General features: G+C 35.1%; 1 protein-coding gene across 3 annotated transcripts; it reads left to right on the top strand.

Annotated features, from left to right (window-relative positions):
* The first annotated feature begins 10 nt into the window (after positions 1–10).
* On the top strand, positions 11–26,870 carry LOC121419649 (serine/threonine-protein kinase 3-like). Of its 3 annotated transcripts, none has more exons than XM_041614122.1 (13): positions 11–153; positions 759–839; positions 2,411–2,591; positions 3,145–3,207; positions 3,547–3,711; positions 4,360–4,527; positions 5,373–5,510; positions 6,626–6,739; positions 10,334–10,363; positions 16,026–16,218; positions 17,672–17,890; positions 18,243–18,409; positions 24,521–26,870. In XM_041614122.1, exons 1-13 carry the CDS (start codon positions 140–142, stop codon positions 24,677–24,679), a joined length of 1,692 nt encoding a protein of 563 aa, XP_041470056.1. In that variant the 5' UTR covers positions 11–139; the 3' UTR covers positions 24,680–26,870. The 3 variants fall into 3 exon arrangements, with proteins under 3 accessions (XP_041470056.1, XP_041470043.1, XP_041470048.1); XM_041614109.1 differs by having other exon boundaries at positions 18,243–18,499; XM_041614114.1 differs by lacking the exon at positions 10,334–10,363 and having other exon boundaries at positions 12–153; positions 18,243–18,499.

The raw sequence follows: 26,870 nt of genomic DNA, 5'->3' as shown, positions 1-26,870 counted from the left end.
CGATATCTGCGAAGATTTCCGGTTTGTTTTGTCTTGACTTGATTAGGCTGATACTGTTCTTTACATTGCAATCGCCGTTGATTACCAATCGATGTGAATTTGTCATGTTTTTCAGATCTGTCTCTGGACCACGGCAAAGATGACTTCAACAAGGTAAAATGATATTTATTGGAAGTTGGAACAAGGATCGGGTAACCTAATGTGTGACGTGTTTTGTAGAAATGAACAAGATTTCATAAACCACACACAGAATTGTACATGTGGGCACAGGTTTCAAACGTGGATTCGCCTAGCTTAGACGTAGACTAGATCTAGCCCACTTTTTTTAATTTCACCAATCAATCATGAAATTTAATGCCTTCAAATGAGAGAAAACACATTTAAATTAACAAAAAAGCCATATTTGTTCGGTTAGATGACACTCAGCTCAGTTGACGACATCACATGGCTGATTTTTAATTAATAGGGGGGCCTAACGAATAACGATATTCGTTTAACTTTAAGTTTAAGCAACAATTGAAGCCCAGTTTTATTTTGATTGTTCATCATGTTCATGTATTTCAAGACTTTTATTTTAATATTGTTTTCAATTTACCCTAGAAAATGTAACAATACTTTGCATGAAAACTTTATGTAACTTGCATGTTTGTAAACTAAAATTGATCACAATTTTGCCTTGGCTTTGGCTGTGATGATCTTTTCATAAACTATTTTATCTATCCTATCTATCATTATCTCATGTCAAAAATTCTTCTTAGTATGTTGAAGAGACTAAGTGAAGATGCACTCACTAAGGAGCCTGAAGAGGTGTTTGATCTCCTAGAGAAATTGGGAGAAGGGTGAGTAAAAATTTTTACGTTGGATCCTAGGGCCGATTGCCCTAAAGGGTTTTTGCAAGAATTGCCTCTCGTGTCACCAATTCATTATGTGGCATGTGAAAGCATTTTAAGTAAAATACCTGCAAACATTTTATTTGTTGTTTAACAAAATCTTTCTGTATGAAATGTTGTGATATCGTGAAATTGTATTAAAAAATGATTTAAAACTAATAAAAGCTACCTAAATTTTTGTTATTTGTTTATCTTAAATTCCAGAAATATCCTGCATATAGCTTATCATAAAAGATGGGTGACACGAAAGACGGTCCTTGGAAAGAGCCTTTCATGCAGTCGCCTCCCCCCCCCCCCCCCCCCCATCTGCATGTACTTCTAACAAAGTGTCACAATTTAATGAAGCTTTATAAATGGAGCATTGCAAGAAAATTTTTAATAGAAAATTGTTAGATTAAAATGTTAAAGTAACAAAATATTCATGCGACTGATTTATTATTTTGAAATGAGACATTTGTTAAATTACGGGTTCATTGATGAATTGAATATGAAAAGTGAATGATGAGTTGTGCTCAAACATTTTGTATTGAACCAGAGATGAGTTTGAAGTAATAATCTTATTGCCAATAAATATTGCCATAGAAACTGCTGTTGGGTCTCTATTACCGGAAAATAATGTCACTCTTTACATGATGAAACCCTACAATAAAAAAAACCTCATCGGCTTATTTTTGTCATTTCGTACTTGTAATATGTGTTGTGTAACTACGGCAAACACATTTCTCTAAGCTAAGGCCCCAACCTTGTATAACACTCCTAAGGTCACTCTTCCTTTGTCTCATATGCTGCTCCAGTTGAAATCAAATCTCAAAAGGTCTCCTAAAATAAATATAAATGAAGGAGGAATAACACAAAATATCACAGATCTTTACAAGTTGATATCAGTGACACCATTGACTGTACTTCTAAATCTCACTTGTGCCAATGCAACCAAATCATTGATTAATTCAATCAATTAGATGTAAGGATATTGTTATGGTCAACCAAAAACACTCTAACTGCTATTGATCAAGAATCAATGGAAGCATGGAAGGATGTCATGAGATAGTTCTGAATATTATTAAGAACGACACAATGTTAGCATAAGGACTATGCAATGGATAAACTAGGAAGCATGAGCAAGGGGACATTGAATGAGGGAATGAAATGCAGTAAACCCGGTGAAATTTGGTTGCTGTGTCAGGGATATAAAGTATGTGGATTGTATTGATTCGATGAAGGATGATATCATTATATGGAATATTAATAAACAAATTAGATGTAAACATTGAAGTTTGGAAAGCAAAATGTTAAGGCAGGTAGTGATTAAATCTAGAAAATTTGATTTGCACTAGTTGACTATGAAAATGGCACCAAGGCTTGTGAATAGGGGATTGGCAACCATTTTGGTACATGCAGATAACCTTCAATTTATTTCTAGGCCCCCAAAATAGAAAATGATATATAATAACTTCAGCAATTCCTTGCATAATGAGAAGTCGTAAAATAAGTTATTTTCTGATGTATTTTTCTTTTCCCAGTTCCTATGGAAGTGTATACAAGGCAATGCACAAGGAGTCTGGTCAGGTCTTGGCCATCAAGCAAGTACCGGTAGATACAGACCTACAAGAAATCATCAAAGAAATCTCAATTATGCAGCAATGTGACAGCACTTACGTTGTCAAGTACTATGGAAGCTACTTCAAGAACACAGACCTCTGGGTATTTATAAAGAAAAAATCGTCACATTTTATTTTATTTTTACATTGTTTCAGACTTCAAGGCCTGTATTCTGAACTCAGGTTCGATGTAAACACTGGACTGGTCTAAAGTTGTGGTTTGATTATAGAGAACCATTTATGTTACACAAACCTTTTGATTAAGGGATGGTCCAGGCTGAAAATATATCGAAATTGATAGAGTAAACTTCGCAAAGCAAAATGCTGAAAATTTGATTAAAATGTAATTGATTCTATTCCCCAAAGCTTACTCCTACATTGAAATTATAGGAAAACTCCATGAGCCATCTTTAAATTGTTATGCTATGGTCCAATTTGTTCATAATGGATTCCACTGGTGAGATTATAAGCTGTAGTCCAGGCCATGGTAATAAATCTTAAAAGTTATATTTCTTGGGACTGTGGGAGGGGGGGGTTCTGTTCAAAATACAAAATAAAGTGTTCTTTAAGCCCTCTGATCAATGCCAAGTGGCATGTACATTTGATTTTACATGTTGTCAGTTCACTGTATTTTCTTCTCTCTTTTTTTCCTGTAGATTGTAATGGAATACTGTGGAGCAGGTTCGGTATCAGATATCATGAGAAGAAGGAATAAAACGGTGAGTATCTGGGTGCAAACATATAGGCTTATAGATGCTAAAATGGTTAAGTTAACTTGTATCTTGCAGAGGGAGCACAATAGTATAAAGTACTAAGTATATATTAGTCAGGCCAGTGCACACTTTATGATTGCTTGGTGCCCCAAGGGTGATATGTTGCCTTTGCCTTCGAACATTTGATGTAAACGTTGGATTATCAGACATCCTATAGTCAAAGTTCTGAAAAGTTATCTATTAAATTCACGCTCATACTCTCCCTCTCTTCGTCTGTTATCCATTCAAATTTGGATTGTCTTTATATTATTTCTTTTTGTCTTTTTATGTTTCTGTTTTATTTAGTTGAATGAAGCTGAAATAGCAACTATTCTCTACTCCACATTGAAAGGCCTAGAGTATCTCCATTTCATGAGGAAAATACACAGAGACATCAAAGCAGGAAACATACTTCTCAACAATGAGGGCAACGCTAAACTCGCTGATTTTGGTGTTGCGGGGCAGCTCACTGTAAGTCCTCCAGGTTTAGATATGTGCTTTTTTTATTATTGCATTTTCTTTCTTCCTACATATTCCCCATTATAATGTACTCAAACTGCAGAGTTGCAATCTCATTTTTGAAATAATGTATTTAATGATTTTGCCTCAAAACAGTCAAACTTTAGGGTAAACTGTCTCTTAAATAAGATAAACTCTCCTCACATTGATGATTGAAACTTATTTAATTTGCAGGAGCTCTTGATCATCTCATTTTTTTTTAGAATTATGTCTCTGTGAGGGGCTAACGGAGCAGTGAAAACATTTCTCTTTGATTAAGAATAATTGAAAAGGTATGCTATAATTATAAACAAAGATGTAAATTTGGCAGTTTCAGTCGAAAATGGAAGTTCCTGTGCGCACTGTTGTTACTCTTTTACAGAGTGTCTGCTCTCTCTTTTCTTGCATCAATCAAAGCATATTCTATTTTGCAGACAATTGTAGCAAATTTTGGAGGGAGACCGGAATAGCTTAGGTAGATGATCTTCATTATTTCCTTCAGGATACACTACTATGAGAAGGAATCATATTCAAAAGAAACAGAAAAGGTAATCTCCAAAAACAATTTGTCTCTGAAGCATGTTTAGCTGATCCTTTTATTGTTTTTTTTTTTCATTGAAGGACACCATGGCAAAGAGGAACACAGTGATTGGTACACCGTTCTGGATGGCACCAGAAGTAATTCAGGAGATCGGCTACGATTGTAAAGCTGATATCTGGTCATTAGGCATCACAGCATTGGAGATGGCAGAGGGGAAACCGCCCTATGCAGAGATACACCCAATGAGGGTAGGTATATGGTGTTGAAGATTGGCTATGATTGTAAAGCTAAGCATCACAGCAATAGAGATGGCTGAGGGGGAAACTGCCCTGTGCAGAGATACCCCCTGTGAGGGTTGGTATATGGTGTTGAATATTGGCTATAATCTTAATGTTGATATCTGCTCATTAGGCATCAGTGTCTGAATTCTTGATGTTATGGTGGTATGCAATTGAGACCTCAAATTTCTTCATAATTATCCTGATGCATGAACGACCACCCTATCTGTGTGTAGCTGGAGAGGTAATATTAATTCTGAATCTTAGAAAGTTGCCAACTGCTTTTATTTCATTTCATCTCCTGATTTTATAGTCGTCTTCTCTGTGAAATGATTTTGATTTCGGAAGCTGAATCTTTGACATTTCCCCTTGTGCATTGTCACTACATCCGATTTACCAAGTACTAGGTGGGATTAATATGGTGTGCAAAAGACTAATAAAGTGAGATCCATATGTATGAAAATCGTTTCCCTTGTTCGATAAGTATTAATCTATGTATATGTTTATAACCACTGGAAGTGGGGCAGAAGGCGTATTGCCACAGTTATTCAGTTAACTGCCCCCTGACATGCCAGTGGTTAATTTCTATTCATATTGTTCATTCTTTGATATTTGAATTAACTGCATTCATCTTGTAATTTTCATTTTGCCAAATGAATGAAAATAATGATAATAATCATATTTATACTAGTAGTTGAGCAGTTATCTAAATACATCTTTTATACAAAAATGATAAACTCAAAACTCTGGTCAAAGTTGGTTGAAACATAATCACAAGATGCCTCTGTCTTGAATTTCACCATCTCGATGTGCAGGCGATCTTCATGATCCCGACAAAACCTCCACCTACATTTCGAGATCCTGAGAAATGGTCTCAAGACTTCATTGATTTCACATCCAAGTGCCTGATCAAGAACCCAGAAGACAGAGCAACAGCAACAGATTTATTACAGGTAAGTGCTGGTCCAGGCAAGGTGCCACAAATCTTAAGTTCAGGGCCCCATCTTACAAAGAGTTACAATTGTTCCAATCAATCATAACTCTATGAAAAATCCATCAGTGTCATAATTTTTTCTACAGGAAATTTGCAAAATGTCCTTTGTAAACGAAGGAGAACACACCAAATTGTCAAGAAATCAATGAATTTATGGATATACATTCATATAGAATATTTTTTGAACAAACATGCATTTATATGTTTGGTTTTCTGGCTTTCCATAGTTGTGATTGATCAGATCAATTGCAAGTCTTTGTAAGACAGGGCACTGATCAACCTCAACTATTTGGAAATCCATCAATGCCATAATTTTTATCTCTAGTAACAAAGAAAAGCACACTAAATTCACAAGAAGTTGAATAGAAATATGAAGACACAATATATCTAAAAATATTTTGAAGAAACATGCATTTTAGATGTTGACCTGCTGGTTTTCCATATTTGTTGTTGATCGGATTAATTGCAAGTGTTTGTAAGAGGATCCCCAAGAATATCTGTGTATTGAATAAATGCCAGAAGTGCCGGCCACACAAAAACATTGTTTGCGTTCACAGAGCTATGGTTATATCTTTCATGTTGTGATGTCAAACATTGATCCAAAATGTGAATATGTTGCTGTGACATTAGGCATCACTGCAACTATACCAGTTTTCAGAGGGCCTGTGTTAGCAGATTGTTAGCGCTAACGATGTGTTTGTGCAGTGGGTACTGAACATGAGTTCAACCTGAATCAAATGAAAAGACATCCAAATTTTATATGTCTTAATTAAAAGGGGTCAAATGATTGTAGGAGAATAATCATAATCATAATTGCTGAGAAATTGACAAAACTCTAAGCATCATTGACCTAAAATTCCCACCCCTTAACTACACAGATTCAGCTCAATTAAAATGTTAATTTTAAACAAATCTATCGCAACTCTCTTTAAGACAGGGCCCAGAAGTCCAACCTGAGCAAAATTCCAGCATGATAAAGTTTTGATATTCCATACTAAATTTATAATAAACTAAAGATTGAAAAACTGTTTCTGAAGACGGAGCTTGCTTATTCTGCTTCCTCTGTGTATCTAGCACCCGTTTGTTAGGAATGCTAAACCTGTATCAATTCTCAACACTATGATCAACGAGGCCAATCACATCAGAGAGAGAGAAAAGCTCAAGGAAGATGATGACGATGAAGGATCTGTGAGTATCGTTATGAATATATTGTCTAAAAATGTTAAGGTGTTTCTCCCCTTTTTTGTCTTTGTGTTTTGTGTTGAATGTGGAGTCATTTCAAAAGGTCGGGTTCAGAAGCAGTGATTTTCCGTTTTAGAAAATAGGCTTTTCCGTTTCTTAAAACGTTGAAGGATGTAATTTAATTACAGACTTGATCTAAAATGGAAATTTCATAGAAAATGCATGCAGCAAAAACATGAATTCTGTGTTGCAAAGATATGTTTAATGAATTTTTCCTCATGAAAAGTAAAGGACCACAAAGGAATTTAGTTTTGATTTACCACGATACCGAAAATCACTGTCTATACAGAGTTTACTGTAAATATAGGTCTCATTTTTATTGAGTAAGTGTGTGTGTGCCTTTCATTAACTCATCCAACTGAAAATTCATTTCTCCTTCTCGTGGGTACCTGAGGCATGTTCTGTACTTGGTTATCGATTCATCCATCCAAGTGTGAACAGGTCCAGGCCATATGCGTTGGGAAAGGGTCCATGCCATGTGGGTAGAAAATGGGTCCACCATGTCTCAAGAAAAACGTTTCAGATTTTTGCAAAAGGGAGCAAATGGCATATGAACAGTTATTGAGTTTATGATGTGTTCACCATTTAGAATTGTGTAAATTGGAGACACACTTTGCTTATCTACAGGAAATTACATCTACAGCATTTGCTTCCTTTTGTCCGATTATGATTTTAAAGAACTGCTACTACAATGCAAAGTAAACTTCATAAGAAAATTTCTTGATTTAAGCTGAATTATCCTTAAAAAAATATCCTAGAAGATGTCCAATTAGATATGTATATAGACATCAACAATGGATGACATATCAGAAAAGTCACTCTGAATCATTAATGAATATAGAGTTGATAATATCACTTTAATAAATGTTTGAGATTAATAATCATTTGTGTAGTTCCATTTGGCAATATAAACATCTAACAGAATGTACAACAGAATAACATGTTGCATTGAAAATATGAAAGAATACAAAAGGCTTCCCCCGATGCATTCTCGAAGGTGCCTTGAAGAAAAAAGTGGAATTTGAAATTACAGTATCAAACTCCTATGTCTGTTCTTTGACTCTCGGCAATGTTGCAGGGGATATCTAAAACATCATATACCGGTAGCTGTATGACAAATAAACTCGGCAAATTATATGCTTAAAGTCGACAAATTGCAAAATTCATACGAAATTAGATGTCGCAAGCATAACTGTCAAAGAAATAGCATGCAAATGAGAGAAAATAGCAGAAATTTTACTGAATGATTTGCATTAAGAAAACTTTTGCGGAATGAATTAAACGGTAAGTTTGAAGATGTGATTCACAAAAAAATAATAGTGATGGAAATGCTAATCTAATTACATTGTACAGATTATTCTGTGTTGTGATATAGGCCTTCATCATATGCATCATAGACACTGCATGACAAAGCTCAGGAAAAAAAGTTCAACAAATTGTTTATCATCCTGTACATGTAATTGTACTCGTAATTTTTGACAAATGGCATTTTTTTCAGATTTGATTGAATCATTGATGCATATGGGCTCCACACTAACTTTTTTTTCTACTGGTCCAACCTGTTCATGTCAGATCAGTAGATTCCCAGTTTTAGTCTCATCTGGGGCCCATTGCAGAAAGAGTTGCGTTTAAACGCAAACCAAAAAATCAATTGCAAGTCCCAAATGCGCGCTGCTGATTGGTTGAAAATCAAGTTGCGCATGATTTTTAGAGTTGCGATTGATTGCAACTCTTTCTGCAACGGGCCCCTGCATAGCAGAGTGAGACTATAGGCGCCGCTTTTCCGACGGCGGCGGCGTCAACATCAAATCTTAACCTAAAGTTTTTGAAATGACGTCATAACTTAGAAAGTATATGGACCTAGTTCATGAAACTTGGCCATAAGGTTAATCAAGTATTACTGAACATCCTATTAGAGTTTCATGTCACATGACAAAGGTCAAAGGTCATTTAGGGTCAATGAACTTAGACCATGTTGGGGGAATCAACATCAAAATCTTAACCTGAGGTTAAGTTTTTGAAATGTCATCATAACTTAGAAAATATATGGACCTAGTTCATCAAACTTGGACATAAGGTTAATCAAGTATCACCAAATATCCTGCATGAGTTTCACGTCACATGACCAAGGTCAAAGGTCATTTAGGGTCAATGAACTTTGGCCGATTTGGGGGTATCTGTTGAATTACAATCAAAACTTTAAAAGTTTTTGGATCTGATTCATGAAACCTGGACATAATAGTAATCAAGTATCACTGAACATCCTGTGCAAGTTTCAGGTCACATGATCAAGGTCAAAGGTCATTTAGGGTCAATGAACTTTGGCCGAATCGGGGGTATTTGTTGAATTACCATCATAACTTTGAAAGTATGTTGGTCTAGTTCATAAAAATTGGACATAAGAGTAATCAAGTATCACTGAACATCCTGTGCGCATTTTAGGTCACATGGCCAAGGTCAAAGGTCAATGAACTTTGGCCGAATCGGGGGTATTTGTTGAATTACCATCATAACTTTGAAAGTATGTTGGTCTAGTTCATAAAAATTGGACATAAGAGTAATCAAGTATCACTGAACATCCTGTGCGCATTTTAGGTCACATGACCAAGGTCAAAGGTCAATGAACTTTGGCCATAATGGGGGTATCTGTTGAATTACCATCATAACTTTGCAAGTTTATTGATCTGACTTTTGAAACTTGGACATAAGAGTAATCAAGTATCACTGAATATCCTGTGCAAGTTTCAGGTCACATGATCAAGGTCAAAGGTCATGTGAGGTCAATGAATTTTGGCCACATTTGTTTAATTACCATCCTATCTCTGTAAGTGTATTGGTCTAGTTCATAAAACGTGGAAATAAGAGTATTACCAAGTATCACTGAACATCTTGTGCGAGTTATAGAAGTTTTCAGAGTCAGCACTGCTGCTATGTTGAATCGTGTGATGTAGGTGAGACGGCCAGAGACATTCCACTTGTTTCAATTTTTTACTGGTCTGCACCTCAAATTTATTTGTCCCTTAAAATGAAGAAAAACATTGAAAAAGACTTGATTTTTATTTTCTGGTCTTTAATTACTTCTATTGACACCCCCCCCCCCAAAAAAAAAAACAACCATACAGACAGTACACACACTCAAAATTCACGAGAGCCATTTATTATGATGCCAGAGCCATTTTTATCGTTTACAAAAGTAGAGAAAATATCATTTTTATCAGTTAGATATATTTTTTACTGGTCATGTCTGACCAGTAAATCCGGCTATTTCAGAAAAATTCTGGCCAAATTGCAATTTCTACTGGTCTGGGACCATCGAACTGGTGCTAGTGTCGCACGCTGTATACATAGTTGGGAGATTTTCTGCACAATGTCTTGACAATAAAATGTTGTTTGGCTTTGATTCCGGGCTTTAGTTGTTTTTTTTAGTGGTGTCTGTACCTATACATGTTCACTATAACATTTTTGAAAATCATTTATAATTTGATGTGCAGTGACATACATGTCCAATTTGTATTTCTCCCTAACGTGTGTTTTTCTCAGGATTTTGAGGATGATATATACACCATTGTGGTAAGGTTGTGCATGCGTCAAATGCGAGAATCATGGAATCATTCAGCATGATGTTCCCTATATAGGTCCTCTGTCCGTTAAAAAGAACAATCATGTTTGCGATCGCATCAGGGCATATGCACTTGTCCTTGTCAGCGGTCATTTTCCATCCAGTTGTTAAAACAGCTAGGCATGATAAATTCAGATTGAGTATTTATTTCCAAAATCATTATGTAGAACACATGATATTTAATTAATAAAATATACATGTATTTTGAATTGAATGTGCATTCTATTACAAACACCAGTTATCAAAAATGCATTTCGTAGGAAAATGGAGTTTAATGCACATATCATACAGGTAAATTGTCTGGTATGGCTATTATTTTGTAAGAAAGCTGTTGTTGATCAACTGCACTGTTTGAGAGAAGAAATTATAAAAATCATACCTTTTTGGTTTCATTTGGTCTTTTATTATGTGGGTTCTAAAACCTGGATTATATTTCCGATTTATATAATTGTTCTTTACTAGGAGCAGTGTTAACATGTGAAGAGTTATGTCAGAAACAAAATAAAAAACTAATCTAAATCGTAATTGCTCTACATGTATTTCATTACAGAACACTTATAATGTTAACCAGCATAGATACTTAAATATAAGAAAAGCTTACATATTTTACTTATAAGAATAAAAGATAAGGATAACATTTGTTAGGTCGTCGTATGAAGCATTTTTTGTGATTCGAAATGCATAGATTATTCATATCAAATAATAACTAATCTAATAAAATAAAAACTAATCTGATTGATCTACATTTATTTCATTACATAACATTTATGATGTAAACAAGCTTAAAAATTTTAGTATAATATGAATGAGATGATAATAACATTGTAAGGTTGTCATATGAAGCATTTGTACGATTTGAAATGCATAGATCATTCATATAAAATCTATATGAAATAGAAATAGAAATTAATCACATGCATACTGTAGAACTCAATTCCTTTCTTTTCTCCTCTGTATTGAAAACCGATTAAGAGGCTGACAAGATAACAATGAAAGGCGACATGCATGAGGATAAAATGCCAGTAATTTGTGATAATCGCTTGGTAAAAAGCAATCATATGTCTACAGGCATACTGGGGAAAGACATAATGGCCTGAATTCATAAAGGTGGTTTTGAAAACCCATGATTTAGTCCATGGTTTATGCAGATTTCCTGTATGAATTTTACCATATTAAAAATGTCCAATGCTGATGCATGCTTTTGTCACAGTGCGCCAAATTGATGCCTGTTGCTGTGGTGATCCACGCTATTTTATTCATGAGTCCACTGTTTTGAATTAATGAGTCCACTCTTCAAACAGTGGACTCATGAATGAAATAGCATATCTAACCATGGTAACAGGCGTCAATTTGGCGCACTGTGACAAAAGCGTGCATCAGCATTGGACAAACCGATACGCGGTAAAATAAGCATAATTTATACAGAAAATCTGCATAAACCATGGATTCTACTGTGGGCTTTCAAAACCACCTTTGTGAATTCAGGGCATAATGTTTTATTAAGATTTGATAGAATCAGTCATTGATATTTGGTGACATAGCATTCTTTTGCATGTGTTGCATTGTGTGCATGATAAGCTCTTTTGATTTAGGATAATGAATTGACCAGAGCTTTATAGCTATGGATCTTAAGGTTGATGATTATGCGTTATTGTACACAATACTCGATGCAATCAATCTTAAAAGATTTTGATCAGATGCAAAGGTTTGTATGACAGGACCTGAAGTCAGTAGTGTAATGGAGTTCCAACTGGAATTTAAGGCCCGTATTCTGAACTCAGGTTTAAATTAAACCCTGGTTTAAAGTTGTGGTTTAACTATGTAGAGCCAGCTGGGGGCACAAATCCCTAACAGTACACATCCAATTTATTAACTCATTTGACACTCAGATTATCTGTGAATGATAAATGGAGTATTTTGAAGTATTTTTCTTCATTATGAAAGCAACAAGAAACAAGAATAGTCAACATGTCAACATTGGAGATATACAATACAAGCCGAGTTTTGTAATTTTTGGCTCCCCCCTAATTTTAGCACAGAGCTGTAGGCCATGGTTTAAGTTAAACCTGACTTCAGAATACAGGCCTAAGAGTCTAAATTATCACCTGAATCAAGTCAACCCCAAACTGAGATCAACTAATGAACTCTTTTCTAATGAGTTTAACGTCCATACAATGTAGGTGGTGCATTCATCTCAAGGGGATATACAAGTATGTCGCAAGTTGATATTTTGGAATGTCTTCTACGTTACATAAGATTTATTTAATTTATAAAACGTCGTTGAGCAGAGTGTGATTGTGAAACTGTTAAGAGATCTTGTCGTTTAAAAGTTAACATATTTGATTTTTGAAGAGTTTGTACCCTCAAGCCGTTACTCCAGGTCCACGTCCAAAGCAAGCATTGGGCACTCACTGATCCTTGACCCCATCCTGACTTATTCCAATCTAGACCTTTCAGTTTCCACTCTTTAGACATACTGTTTCAAATGAGATAAAAACAATTTTCAAATTCATTCTTTCATATAATCAGTCATTTAAAAGGAAGTACTGGAAAAGGATAGAGAGTAATTTACATTGATGTTTGTTTTTGTTTTTTTCTTCAAATATTCACATTAGAGAGTAGGCCTATATCCATGTGAGGTATACACGTATGGGGAAGTGATTTATTTCTTCATTTTCTTGAATGATTCCATTTGCCAATCAACAATATTCAGTGTAAAAATACATAATTGATAAGAAACAACAATGATTATCAACTATTATTTTTGCTGTGCGAACACATTCCTTGAGACATTGGAGTATCGCGCATGTGTTCAGACAGATTTGACATGATATCTCTTGTGCCTTATATAGCGCTTTTTTTCAGAAGTCCCTCCGTACAAAAAAACCCCTTGGGTATTGATAAAATTTAGTAGTAGTAATGGTATTTATTCAATCAAGAAAACTGGCAAAACAGTCCAAAGACTGAAAAATCCAGTGTACAGTATAAACAAAGACAAAATACAATATTCATAATTATGATATACAAGCAAAAAAGTACAACCAACCATATATTACACAATCATAAAATATATAACAGGAAAAAAAAACTTTAAAAAATAACATGTTGATCCATGAAGCCTGTACAAACGTCAAGAAGTGTGAAGGTGTAATTCCAACAGAACGCAACTAGGGCATTAAAATTTCATTATTGTGGTAAAGTCAGGTTTTGAAATGGCAAATTAACGTTGAACATTGCATTCTTTCTACTTGGTTGCCATGGTTACAAACCAGGAGGAAGAGGAGGATACGGAGGGTAGACTGGTAAGCCAATCAGAATTCAAAGAATTTAGTATGCCAAGGAATCAGTGCAGGAATGCTTTTTTAACAAGATTATTTTCAGCATTGCATGCTTCCTAATTTCAGTTGACTCCCACACAAAAATTTGTGTTCTTGCTTTCAAAAGTTGATCCATGAATGTTTTATTTTGCATGGGTTTTTTTAAGTTGTAATTGGAATGCATATGTATCAATTTATGATGTAAAATAGGATTTTTCAGTATTTTTCCTTAATTCTAAAACGCAAACTTCATACTTTGTTTTTGTGATAATTGCAGTAATTATGATTTAATTATATTGACTAAAGTTTATGAAATGTATATCATTCATGATATGGTATTTTATTTCTTTGTATCACACAGACTAATGTTTGTCATAAAGTGATAATTTTAAAATGCATCTATTTAAAGGGGATGTTCATCCTGACAAAAGTTTCTTGTAAAAATGGCAGAAAAAAAGTAATGAAAAAGTATTTTGAAGTTTGAGGAAAATCCATCAAAGATTTAAAAGTTATTAGAATTTTGATATTTTGATATTGTGATGTCATATGCAAGCAGCTTTGACATATTGTATAGTAAAAAAATCAATAGAATGTCATTTTCTAAAAAAAATGAAAATGGTTTTTATTCTACCTTTAATATATCAACAGACAAATTATTGTACACCTGCTCCTGAAAGAAATATATATATATTCATCATGAACTATTACAAAATTGAAATTTATGCATTTTATATTACCATAACATATGGGGCAGCGGCTTGTATAATATGATATCACAAATCAGAAACTTAAAATTCTAATAACTTTCTTAAACTTGGATGGATTTTCCTCAAACCCTCATCAATATATTTCATTAATTTTTTTTTATATTCTTAGGACAAACTTTTCTTCAAGGTGAACTTCCCCTTTCTGAATCAAAATTATTTATTTTATCATGTATTTTGATTTATTTAATGATTGATGCTAATGATGTATAACTAAACCAAGAAAATGTTATTTAATGTTCTTGTTTAAATTTTCTTCAGTTTATTGTAATAAAATGTGTATCTTTTTCCTTGCATATATTAAAACTGCTGTATTTTTCCTAAGCAAGTCTTTCTTTTCAGCAAGCAAACTTCTGTGAATTAATAATGACTACTTTTGCAGCAGGACTATTTTGTTCAAAATATCAAGTTATTCTGTATATAACATTTCTTCATATTCCAAGTTAATTTACATCCTTATCTTTCTGTGGTCTGATAGATGACTGTGCGAGGGTTTACATTGCTTCATAAAACCCTGTTTAGAATACTGTACGCATGTATACCAATTTTCTATATTTGATAGAGCAAGTCCAAATTTTTAGAGAAAGCCAAAAACTTTCATCCATAAATAACCCTATGTCCCTCTTTTTGTGAAAGTTTGTCCATAGGTTTGTGTAGATAAGTTAGCAATGTCCCTATATTCAATGTGGGCTTGCAAAGATGGTAGACCATTTCATGGTAGCATATAAAAAATTGATAGACAAAACAAGCAAATTGGTGTTATCAGAATATCATTTGTAAATGGTCAAAGGACATGCAAACAACAACAAAAAATTGTGTTTAGAAACAACATGTGACTGTGCAAGAAAGCCTTTGATAGACTGTATAGTCTGTAAGGTCTTTCTAATGAGGAGATGAAATCAATTTTGACTATTCATGACTGATATTCATTTCATATAGAAAATAATTTTCAACCTATCATTATTGATATTGCTAAATTTTGAGAATCATGCTAAAATTAATTACTCAGTCTGTTAATTTGACAGCACCAGTGTTGGATCTAGCCAGGTTGATCACAATACCATTTCAGGGACCATATTTTTTATGCACAATTGTCGACCTCTCAAAACTGTTGTGTCCAATCTGGCTGGATCCGCGTCTGGAGAGCACAAACTCTTTGTATTTTAAGAAGCAGATTTGTTAAACTTCATATTTAGTGATTTAGTCTATTTCTTCTTCTACAAATTGCTACGATTTGCTCATATTGTGGCTGATCTTTTTGAATATTCAAGAAGCTGTGAGCACCGAAATCGGTAGCCTGGCTTACTAGTAGCTGGGGTAATATAGGATGCCTTGAGCATATTGCTTGGTCCTATAGCTTAAAACGTACACTCAGTTGTTCAATTAACTGCACCTGTAAGTGCATGTCTAACTGTGTACCACAAGTTACTATTGAATTTGAATAATAAGCGTGTCTTTATATTACAGCCCCACATGTTGCAAAATCTGTTGTGCTTTTCTTACTCTACTCTTTTTTTTTTCTTTGATGACAGGATGATGAGGATGTTGACAGTGGAACCATGGTAAGAGGGAAAGCCCCTGTGATCGGTGATGACGACAGCGGTACCATGATCATCAGTGGCTCGGCAGGGAACACGGCAAACACTTTCATTGAACATGAGGACGTAACGGACATTGATAGTGGGACCATGATTGAACATGGTACAATGATTGATCATGATAGTGGTGAGTTCACAGAACTTTATTCACTATTATATCCTTGATAGTGGAGCTATGATAGAACATGGTGCAATGATTGATCATGATAGTGGTGAGTTCACAGAACTTTATTCACTATTATATCCTTGATAGTGGAGCTATGATAGAACATGGTGCAATGATTGATCATGATAGTGGTGAGTTCACAGAACTTTATTCACTATTATATCCTTGATAGTGGAGCTATGATAGAACATGGTATAATGATTGATCATGATAGTGGTGAGTTCACAGAACTTTATTCACTATTATATCCTTGATAGTGGAGCTATGATAGAACATGGTATAATGATTGATCATGATAGTGGTGAGTTCACAGAACTTTATTCACTATTATATCCTTGATAGTGGAGCTATGATAGAACATGGTACAATGATTGATCATGATAGTTGTGAGTTCACAGAACTTTATTCACTATTATATCCTTGATAGTGGAGCTATGATAGAACATTGTATAATGATTGATCATGATAGTGGTGAGTTCACAGAACTTTATTCACTATTATATCCTTGATAGTGGAGCTATGATAGAACATGGTACATTGATTGATCATGATAGTGGTGAGTTCACAGAACTTTATTCACTATTATATCCTTGATAGTCTAGCTGTGATAGAACATGGTACATTGATTGATCATGATAGTGGTGAATTTATAGAACTTTATATTGCCCTCTCAGTTTTTCCATCCTATGGGATTTTTTTCTTTTGTGTGACCAGGACATGGGAAGTCTTCAGGACAGTTACATAGTAACAATCAGACCCCAGTGCTTGTTAGCCAGTCAAAATCAAGGAAAGATGTCAGAATGACAACTTGAGTTCAGTTCTGAAAATCTAATTTCTGAGCTGTCAAATGATTTTGTCATTTATGATGACTATCATATGAAACATTCTAGTGCATGGTTCGGATGCGCTGCATATTTTATTTTAACACTTTTCTATTGTGATTGGCATCTAAAAACCTCATTAAAAGTTACATATATTTACATCCCAGATGTGTATATTTAAACCCACTTTCAGAGTTATTTTAATATTTGAAGAAACAAAAATTTTATCATTCCAGTTAATATTTTATATCTGTAACTGATTTTCAGTCTATGCCAGAGATACATTTTCTATACAAAGCGAGTGCATCCTTCTAAAAAAAACATATTTCACTGTAGCTCATCCTCAAAATGATACGCTGGTATAAAGAAGAGAGAAGACCAGATAGGATACCTCATTTATTACGACAATAAAGCATTTGTTCCTATTAAAAACACAGATCTATACATATTGTGTATATTTTTTTATAACATACATGTATCCATAGAGGGTATGATGTACTCACTCCTGATGAATATTATTCATGTTCAGAGACTATTGCACAATAATGGTTTGGACATCATCTTACATGAATGTTGTTTTTTGCATCATTTAGGGACCATGATAGAACATGGCACAATGATTGACCACGATAGCGGGACCATGGTCGACCACGATAGCGGGACGATGATCGACCATGATAGCGGCACGATGGTGGACCACGACAGTGGAACGATGATCAAACATGGAAGTTTGAACGACCTGGAATCCAATATGGGCACCATGGTTATTAACAATGATGACAGCGATTCGGGTAATGACGGAACTATGAAGAGTAAGTGTGCATTATAATTATTATTAGGGGATTAGTAGGGCTATTAATGCTTGATTTCAAGATCAGTTATTTTGATAAAGATTAAGTTCATTTCTACTGAAATGTACAAACTCCGCCCGAGGGCCTGCCGGGCATGACATCGCATTTCAGTCAGTTATTAATTCCTGTAATTTTGTTGTGGATGTCATGATTTTATGTACGTTTTGAGACTATGCTACTTTTATGTTATACTCTGTCATAGATTGGTAATTGTTTTATCGGGGCTAGACGCTTCAGTTCAATATTTTGTATGAATTTTGGTAATATTTTTTGTATCACTTTAAACTCTGATATTTAATTTCACACTTGATAGGAACAGACACAGCCAAAGCAGATGCCTACAAACCTCAGTTCCTAGAACACTATGAGAGACAAGATGAAGCCAAGCAAGCTAAGATCTCCTCACCTCCTATCAATCCATCTAACGCACCCACGGTACCTTCTAATGCCCCTATGCACGTTGCCCCTGGTAACCATCGGGTGAGTGCTCCTCCCCCTGCTAATCAAGAGGCCCCACCCCCAAAACCACCGCAATTCCACCGGCCATTCAACGAAGCAGACTTTGATTTTGTGAGTTTCTGTTCCTTTTATTTGTTTTTTGTTTTACTCAGGTTGTTGCTTTGTTATGATTTTGTTCCACTCATCTTAAACTAATATTGAGGAAGTTTGTGATGTAGTCTAGTGTAGTAGTAAAGTTTCAGAGCAAGAGAAGCTAGAGTTACGGTCGAGGGATTTTGAATTAGTTTAGAAGTCCACAAATCATTCATAACTAACAATGTTTGTGTATGATTTCAGGCATCGTTTTCATGTATTAATTCACCTCTTTTTTTCATGGTCACTTTGTAAAATAAAGGGGTGGGTAGATAGAGGGTATTATTGAAGGGAGAAATTATGTGTTGTGGTTATGACTTTTGCCTTTCAATAAGAGGGTCACAGGTTCGAATCCCTGGGGGTACTCCGGCCTAAAATTGTTTGTATCTAAATAAATAGAGTAAAATTCAAAGAGCAAAATGCTGAAAATTTCATCAAAATCTGACAACAAATTATTGAATTTAAAAGTTTAACAGTATATTGTGAGAACAGTTTTATGTACGTTTCCATGAATATTAATTAGGTGGGCTGATGATGTCACAACCCCACTTTCCTTTTTACACACCCGTCCTAGACAAGACGTGTTATGGTATCACGCTTGGTGTCCTTCCATTTGTCTGTCTATTAACTTTTCGTGGTAAACGCGATGACTTCAGTTATCATATAATTTGGTGTGTATGATACTAGCATGGATCCCAGGAAGCTTATCGATTTTGAGATCCAAAGGTCAAGGTCACATTTATGTGCTTTCATCTTACCCTTCTGAAGTCCTTGTAAACGTGATAACTTCACTTTGAATTAAGCTAGGCCTAAATTATTTGGTGTGTTTGACACTAGCATGGATCCAAGGAAGCCTATTGATTTTGAAGTCGAGAGATCAAAGGTCAAGGTCACATTTATGTGCTTTCATCGTACCCTTCTGAAGTCTTTGTAAACGCGATAACTTTGGTTTGACTTAAGCTAGGTTCATGTAATTTGATGTGTATGGTACAAGCATGGATCCCAGGAAGCCTATCGATTTTGAGGTTCAAAGGTCAATGTCACAGTGTCATGCTTTCATCTTACCCTTCTGAAGTCCTTGTAAATGAGATAACTTTAGTTTAATTTTACTGAGGCTCATATAATTTGGTGTGTCTGATACGAGCTTGGATCCTAGGAATTCAGGAGCCAAAGGTGAAGTCACCACTTTCCACTTTTCTTGCTTGACCAATAACTCCATTTTACAGGCGGGCATATTATGTACTCGCCTTAGCGACACTCTTGTTTTATGTTATTATAGGAAATCAAAATTGTTTAATTTTTTTCATACATGTGCAAATGATTTGCCTCCCTTATAATGAAGAAAGTTGCAGCAATGAATATCTAATCCACGAAATCAGTTGTCAAACCAATTTTTTTTTGTGAGGAAAAAATTTGAATAAACCATATTTCATATAATGAAATACAAAAGAACAAGTGGTGATACTATGCAACATCATCAGTTTGCTCATTGAATATTCATGAAAATATGCCTGGAACTGTTTTGCAAATCTTCAAAATATCATAACTTTGTTATTCCTTGTCAGATTTTGAGTGTCTTGTTTGTCTGATTTTCATTTATTTGTTCAAATCATTATTTTCATCCTGGAGTACCCCTTAAAGCAAGAAATATACATGCAGTGGTGCTCAGAAGTAAGTGAACCCCACGAGAAAATGAACATCAAGTTTCACCATGTTTTAGATACTTAAAGGTCAAGTCCACCTCAGAAAAATGTTGATTTGAATCAATAGAGAAAAATCAGAGAAGCACAATGCTGCAAATTTCATCAAAATCGGATGTAAAATTAGAAAGTTATGACATTTCAAAGTTTCGCTTATTTTCAACAAAATAGTTATATGAACGAGCCAGTTACATCCAAATGAGAGAGTCGATGATGTCACTCACTCACTATTTCTTTTGTTTTTTATTGTTTGAATTATACAGTATTTCAATTTTTACGAATTTGAAAATTAGGACCTCCTTGCCAGAAGCACAAAATGTTAAAATAAATGGAATTCTACATGTTTAGGGAGGAATGAAACTTCATTTTACATATGACAATGACGAGAAAATCAAAATATTTCATATTTCATATAATAAAATTCAAAAAGAAATAGTGAGTGAGTGATGTCATCAACTCTCTCATTTGAATGTAACTGGCTCGTTCATATAACTGTTTTGTTGAAAATAAGCGAAAGTTTAAAATGCCATAACTTTCTTATTTCACATCCGATTTTGATGAAATTTTCAGTGTTGTGCTTGTTGAATTTTTCTCTTTTTATTCAAATTAAGTTTTTGTTGGGGTGGACTTGTCCTTTAATTGTGAAGTCAGGTGATGAAATATTACATTCAATAAAGTTTGTTTCTCTGGGCTCTCTGAACATTGTAGTATTGTTGTCTCCATTCAACACTACGGATGACGGAGTGCATTTTGTGGTGGGGTTTGCTAACTTATGAGCACGAGTGTACATTGTTCTACACTCAACTTAATAGGTACCTGGTAGGATTAATGTCTTGACTGCACAGGCTGAAAACAACTGTTAAATCTGGGGTAGTAATAACAATGTGCTTCAGAGTATATTATTTGTATAAATGCCGATTAGGAGAGGTTGATGAAAATGGCAAGACAGAATGGTTTGGTAGAAGGAGAGCATGTATGCTGCTAGGAAGGTGTGGTTTTAATAGGGAGGAGTTGTTGAAAGTCTGCTTATGATTGCATCATAGGCCATTTTCTAATGTGGAAGCTTGAAGTTCCTAAGCACTTTGTGATTAAAGAGATAGTATCATCTCTTAAACCATAAAGTGCTTTGGGACTTCTAGTTTCCACATCAGAAAAAAAACTATCAGATAATTTCGCCCATGTTAAAGATACCCCCCCCCCCTTTCGAATCAGTGCATGACAAGATTAAATGCACTCAGGTATAGTTTATCCACAATGTATTCTCGTGGTGCCCCAAAGAGGAAGTAGGCAAGAAAAAGCAATGAATTTCAGATAAATCCTTTAAAGCCCCATTTTTTATATATATTTTTTTAAGAAGACTATGAAATGTACTAAGGAGATAATCTCTTCTTTGACACAGACATGTGCATTAGTTTGAATCAGTTGGTGCATGCATGACAGCCTCTCATTTTCTTATTTGTTGCAATGATTACACTAACACTGGTTATCATCAGTTGAATCGGCCTTGGAAAAGTGGAGATTACAGGTTCTGTTCACACGAGCTCAACCAACAGTGTGTGGGCCATAGTGTGAACCTGGCAGACCATGTACTATAGAGTACCGAAGCAATGACGTTGGTTGCCATGGTGTCATGGCAGCCTGGTTCTAAACAAATGAACCCTGAGGTTAATTCATAAAGTTGTCCGTAATTAGGAGCGACTCTACGAAGGACTGGTGATCCTTTCTTACGCACTAAACCATCGCCAATTTATTGATACCATTTACCTCCAAAGCATCACCAGTCGTTCTTAAAGTTGCTCTTAACCTACAAGCAGTTTTTTAAAATGGTGCCCTGTTATGACTCTCAGAATGATGGTAACAACCAGGGACAAAATACATCACCAATTTTGCAAATAAAAATGTGTATAGACGATCGTGCAGCTGCGACTCGGTTCAGAACCAGCCGGATCGTTGTCATGACATTGTAATATCACATTTAGGTACTCCATAAAGTAAAACAAATGTTTTGAAATACATGTGCAGATGTGATTGAGAACTATGAAGAAATGGATTTTCCCTGTTATTGATGTAAAGATCTGGGCCATCATTATGAATATGGTATCTATGCCATTATGTACTACCATGGAAGCATTGGACCTGATTGGCTGTTTACATGTAGTTCTATTATCATGGAATTTTTTGTAATGGCAAAATCACCATAATCGTAAGTTCATTTGAAAGGTCCCTGAAATGATACCTCGACTTTTAATCATTCACGATGAGCGAACCTATTGTTTAGGGGCAGGGTGCAATCTATTGTTTCCACCCTCCCCCCCCCCACCTCACCATTTGAATAGTATGACATATGTCTACACCCTTGGAATGTTTTTAATTACTTTACGCTTGGTCAGCCACTTGGATTCTGACGCAAAAGTCACATCAAAAGAAGCAAAGATTTTGCAGTCAATCCACTTACAGGATGACGTGCATTGCTACATCATAAGAAAAAGAGGTAGTATTATCCCTCCGATTTAACTAGTTCTTGATGCCATTTGTCAGTATCTAATCAAAGAAGATGAACAAATAATGAAGGTTGGAGTATCTTTTAAGAAAGGGGCTAAAAAAACCCAGGGTATTAGTGATATTGTATCTTGCCCACTTGTGAAAATAACTGAAAATATCGCCATCTCCTTTACCATGCAACAGAATTGTATCCAAACCTCATCGTGAAAATACCTGGTATAGACTGGAATACCAAATCAAATTTGAGAAGGGCAATTTCATGAATTGCTACATCTTTTCACCTTCCCCTGTACCTACTCCACCCCCTCGATATAAATTCCATTATTGCACCAATATTTTACATGCATGAAGGCTATTAATGTGTTTGTGGGTGCAAACTAGCTGAGCATTGGCGGCGGAAGCCAAAAAATTTAGGGGGGTCCAACTGAAAATTTGGGATGGACACAGATAAAAAATTTGACAAGCAAAAAAAAAAAGGTAGAGGGGGTCCACCTGAATTTAGGGGGGACACAGGAAATGAAATTGACAAGCAAAAAAAAGAAAGGTTATCAACAACAAAATTTAGGGGGGAACAGGACCCCCCCTGCTTCCGCTGCCTATATAGCTGAGAAATCTAGAAGATGAAAAAGTTAGAGAACAGAGTTGTTGAAGAAGCGTTAGTGAGTAAAAATTTAGAGGAAAATTCAACAGTTTGAAAATAACTTTCACCCTTTTACTCCTGGGGTATTATTTTTTTATACGCCCGTTCTAGACAGGACGTATTGTGGTATCACGCTCAGTGTCCGTCCGTCCTTACCATGTGACCCACAAAGGCATCATAACATGAATTTACCCCCATACCCCCAAGTGCATATATCACCCAAGTTTGGTTGCCATTGAAACATGTGCAGAGTTATGTATCATCATTTGCAATGAAATTATTGCTAGCTGAAACTAAATCCTTCTTCAACGGATCAATCCTATGGAAGTCTGGGTACGTTTAGTTTTTGTCTGGCCCATCGGAGGTTAAAGTATGATTAAGGGATCCAAATGTTGTCTGTCTGTCACAAACATTATGACAGACCAAACTTGGGTTGTAGATGTACTTAAGGGATGTAGTTGGTGGTCACATGGTAAGTTCAAAAGCTCAAACATTAAAGCTCATGTGTAAGACTCTCTTATTACACATAACCCTGTCACACTTGTTAACCAAACTTGGGTTGCAGATGTGTTTAGGGGACCTGCATGGTGCAGTAGGCAGTCACATGGTAAGGTCAAAGGTCATTTCAGGCAAAACATTACAGTTTATGTGCAAGACTCTCTCATGACACATAACTCTGCAACCATGTCTCACTTTTCAACCAAACTTTGGGACACTGACCTCTGAACATTCTCCTGCCAGACATGTAGGCATACATGTACATGTATGTCCACAACAGTATTCTTAATGAATACACCTGATCAAAATATGAAAATAAGATGGTCATTTGATGGTTATTAAATAACAGAAATGTCTGTACCATGCTGAAAACATAATTTCTTGGCAATACTTTTGCTATAAATGTTGCAAAGATTAGAAGGGATTTATTCATCATTGTAGTGGTTATATATTATCAGACTGCATATCGACCTGTTGCAGCTTGGATAGTAAAAGAATGCATGGTACCGATGAGGTAGTATTGGTCTTGAGATGGCTCCTTTCAAATTGGCTGAGCTTAGTGATTTAGTCAAATCTTCTATGAATAATGTCAGTTGTGGCCTTAATACCCTTCACCTACTGTATTTTACTTCAATCTTTCTCAATCCTCTTACTGTTCAGTTGAAGCAGCTATCAATAGATGAATTACGGGAGAGATTATCATCGTTAGATCCCCAGATGGAAGCAGAGATTGAGGAGCTTAGGAAGCGGTATCAGGAGAAGAGGAGACCGATCATTGAAGCCATGGAGGTCAAGAGAAAGAGAACGCAGCATTTTTAATGGTCATTTTCTTACTCGTTGCAGAATCAATGCCATATTTGTTCAATTTGTATTGTTTCAATGCCTCCCCTCCCCTCTCCCTCGAAAGGGGAAGTGATATTTGGAGTCTCAATTTGTAGTGTAGTAAACAAGTGACTAACCAGGTTCATGTGTCAAAGGTTAGGGGTCAAAGTTGCATTATGTCTATGATATCTGGGATCTTGCCATTATCTGGATTCCGCAACCTATTCAAAGATGGGTGTTAAGTATTGAAAATAAAATCATGATTTGTTTGATGAATTGGTAATTCAATAACATTATCAATTGTTGACAGACAAGCCTAGATGCGAGCCAATATCACATACCTGTAAGAACAGAAGCGGGCAGACTAGATATAATCCGAGTAGCCTAGATTTTTGACATGATTAAAATATGGTAAACTACATTTACTTGTAAATCACAGCAACATACGCTTTTCAATCAGATATATTTTGCCCGGACATCTTTTCTGTAATTTTGATGACATAATAATTCTTTCCTTAAAAAAAAAGAATGAATGGCTATTTGATTTCGGCATTTAAAATCACTCCTGAAAATTAATTGAATGATTTAGTATTTTGTTTGTTTTAATACCGGGTAGATATTAAAATATCTCACAATGGATTAACTGCCGGTTTAATTTTGAAAACTAAAATCTTTTGATAAATTATTGCATAATTTTTTCTCGAAAATTCAACATGAATGTATTGATGTTAATTTCTGTGAAATAAGGAGTATTTTCTGGCATATTTGAATGGGATCGAGAATCTTGCATATGTTGCAATAGAAGAACAAAAATTAAAAGTAATGAATAATTCAGAAAAAAAATGACCGTCCTTATAGCTCCATATTGATTACTTCTCCTGGATTGCATTGCTACCACTTTTTACCATGTCTTTATTTTGTATCAGATGTATTTAATGTACATACTGTAAATATATTAGATTATTATGTAGAAAGAAATTATTTCAGTCTGTCCTTTTAGAATTGAGAATTTAGTGTTCTGTAAAATCTTTTAACGGGTGTGTTACAAATACTCTATCATAAAAACATCTTAGGATTGTAATTCTTCCTCTAGATTTTAACAATATTTTGTGTGAAAAATCACAAAAAGAGTAACCACTTCTCATTTAAAAAATAAAACAGAAAACTAAAAAAGATATTGTTATATTTGTAGTATGAGTACAAATTAAAAGTAAAATACACATAAGATACACATGCTGATAGTGGGTGAAGACGAAAACAGAACACATTATGAAAAGCAAGTCTTTGAAGCGTGTATATGGAAATTGAATACTTATTTTTTGTACTCGGGGATGGTTTGACTTGATTTCTCCTTTCCTGTATTTTTTTCATATATGTCTCATTTTCATAGACCTTTCTTATTTTCTTCCTTGTTAATGGAGTCCATTTGCATCCAACAAGTCTGGTTTCTTTTATCTTCACCTTCCTTTCTTTTTGCTTCTTACCTTTTCATGTGTGTGTATAGATAATGAATACCCGTCATTATCTTTTTCTGAAACTTAAAAAAAAGCAAGATATATGTCAATTAAAGTGCAAATAGTATTTTAATCTTCCCATCTTGTACATATTTATGTAGATTAGCATAATATCTGTTCATGTTCAATCTCTAGAATTACTTCTCTGAGAACCGGTAGTTATATAATTTGTGTGTTTGTAACTCTGTATATTTTTGTTTGGTATTTGTTCTGTTTCTGTGCTACGTTAACCCTTCAAAGTTATGTTATAGGTCTACCACATATTCCCATTTATTTAAAGGAAAGTATTCACATGTATTTCGGGTCGACACTGCGCTTCTTATTTGGGGCTGTGAAATTTGATGATTATTCAATGGAGTATCAAATATTAAAGCAGCATCCAGTAGTGTGATTAAAAACAATTTCCTGTTCCATTACAAGTGTTGTTGTAGTAATGTGGAGCATTGTGGCCCAGTGGATAAATCCCCGGACTTTGATACAGAGGGTTGTGGGTTCTTATCCCAGCCATGGCATAATTTCCTTCAGCCCCCCCAAACAATGATTAATCCGCATTAAAATGCACTCGTCCAAGGTGTGGTTAATGGACATGGAGTTTTCTGGCCCAGTGGATTAGTCTTCAGACTTTGAAACAGAGGGTCATGGGTTCGAATCCCAGCCATGACGTAATTTCCTTT

The sequence above is a fragment of the Lytechinus variegatus genome, chromosome 1 (genome assembly GCF_018143015.1).
Source record: "Lytechinus variegatus isolate NC3 chromosome 1, Lvar_3.0, whole genome shotgun sequence".
NCBI lineage: Eukaryota > Metazoa > Echinodermata > Echinoidea > Temnopleuroida > Toxopneustidae > Lytechinus > Lytechinus variegatus.
The sequence above is the reverse complement of the archived record's forward strand: the minus strand, read 5'-3'. Positions and strand labels throughout refer to the sequence as shown.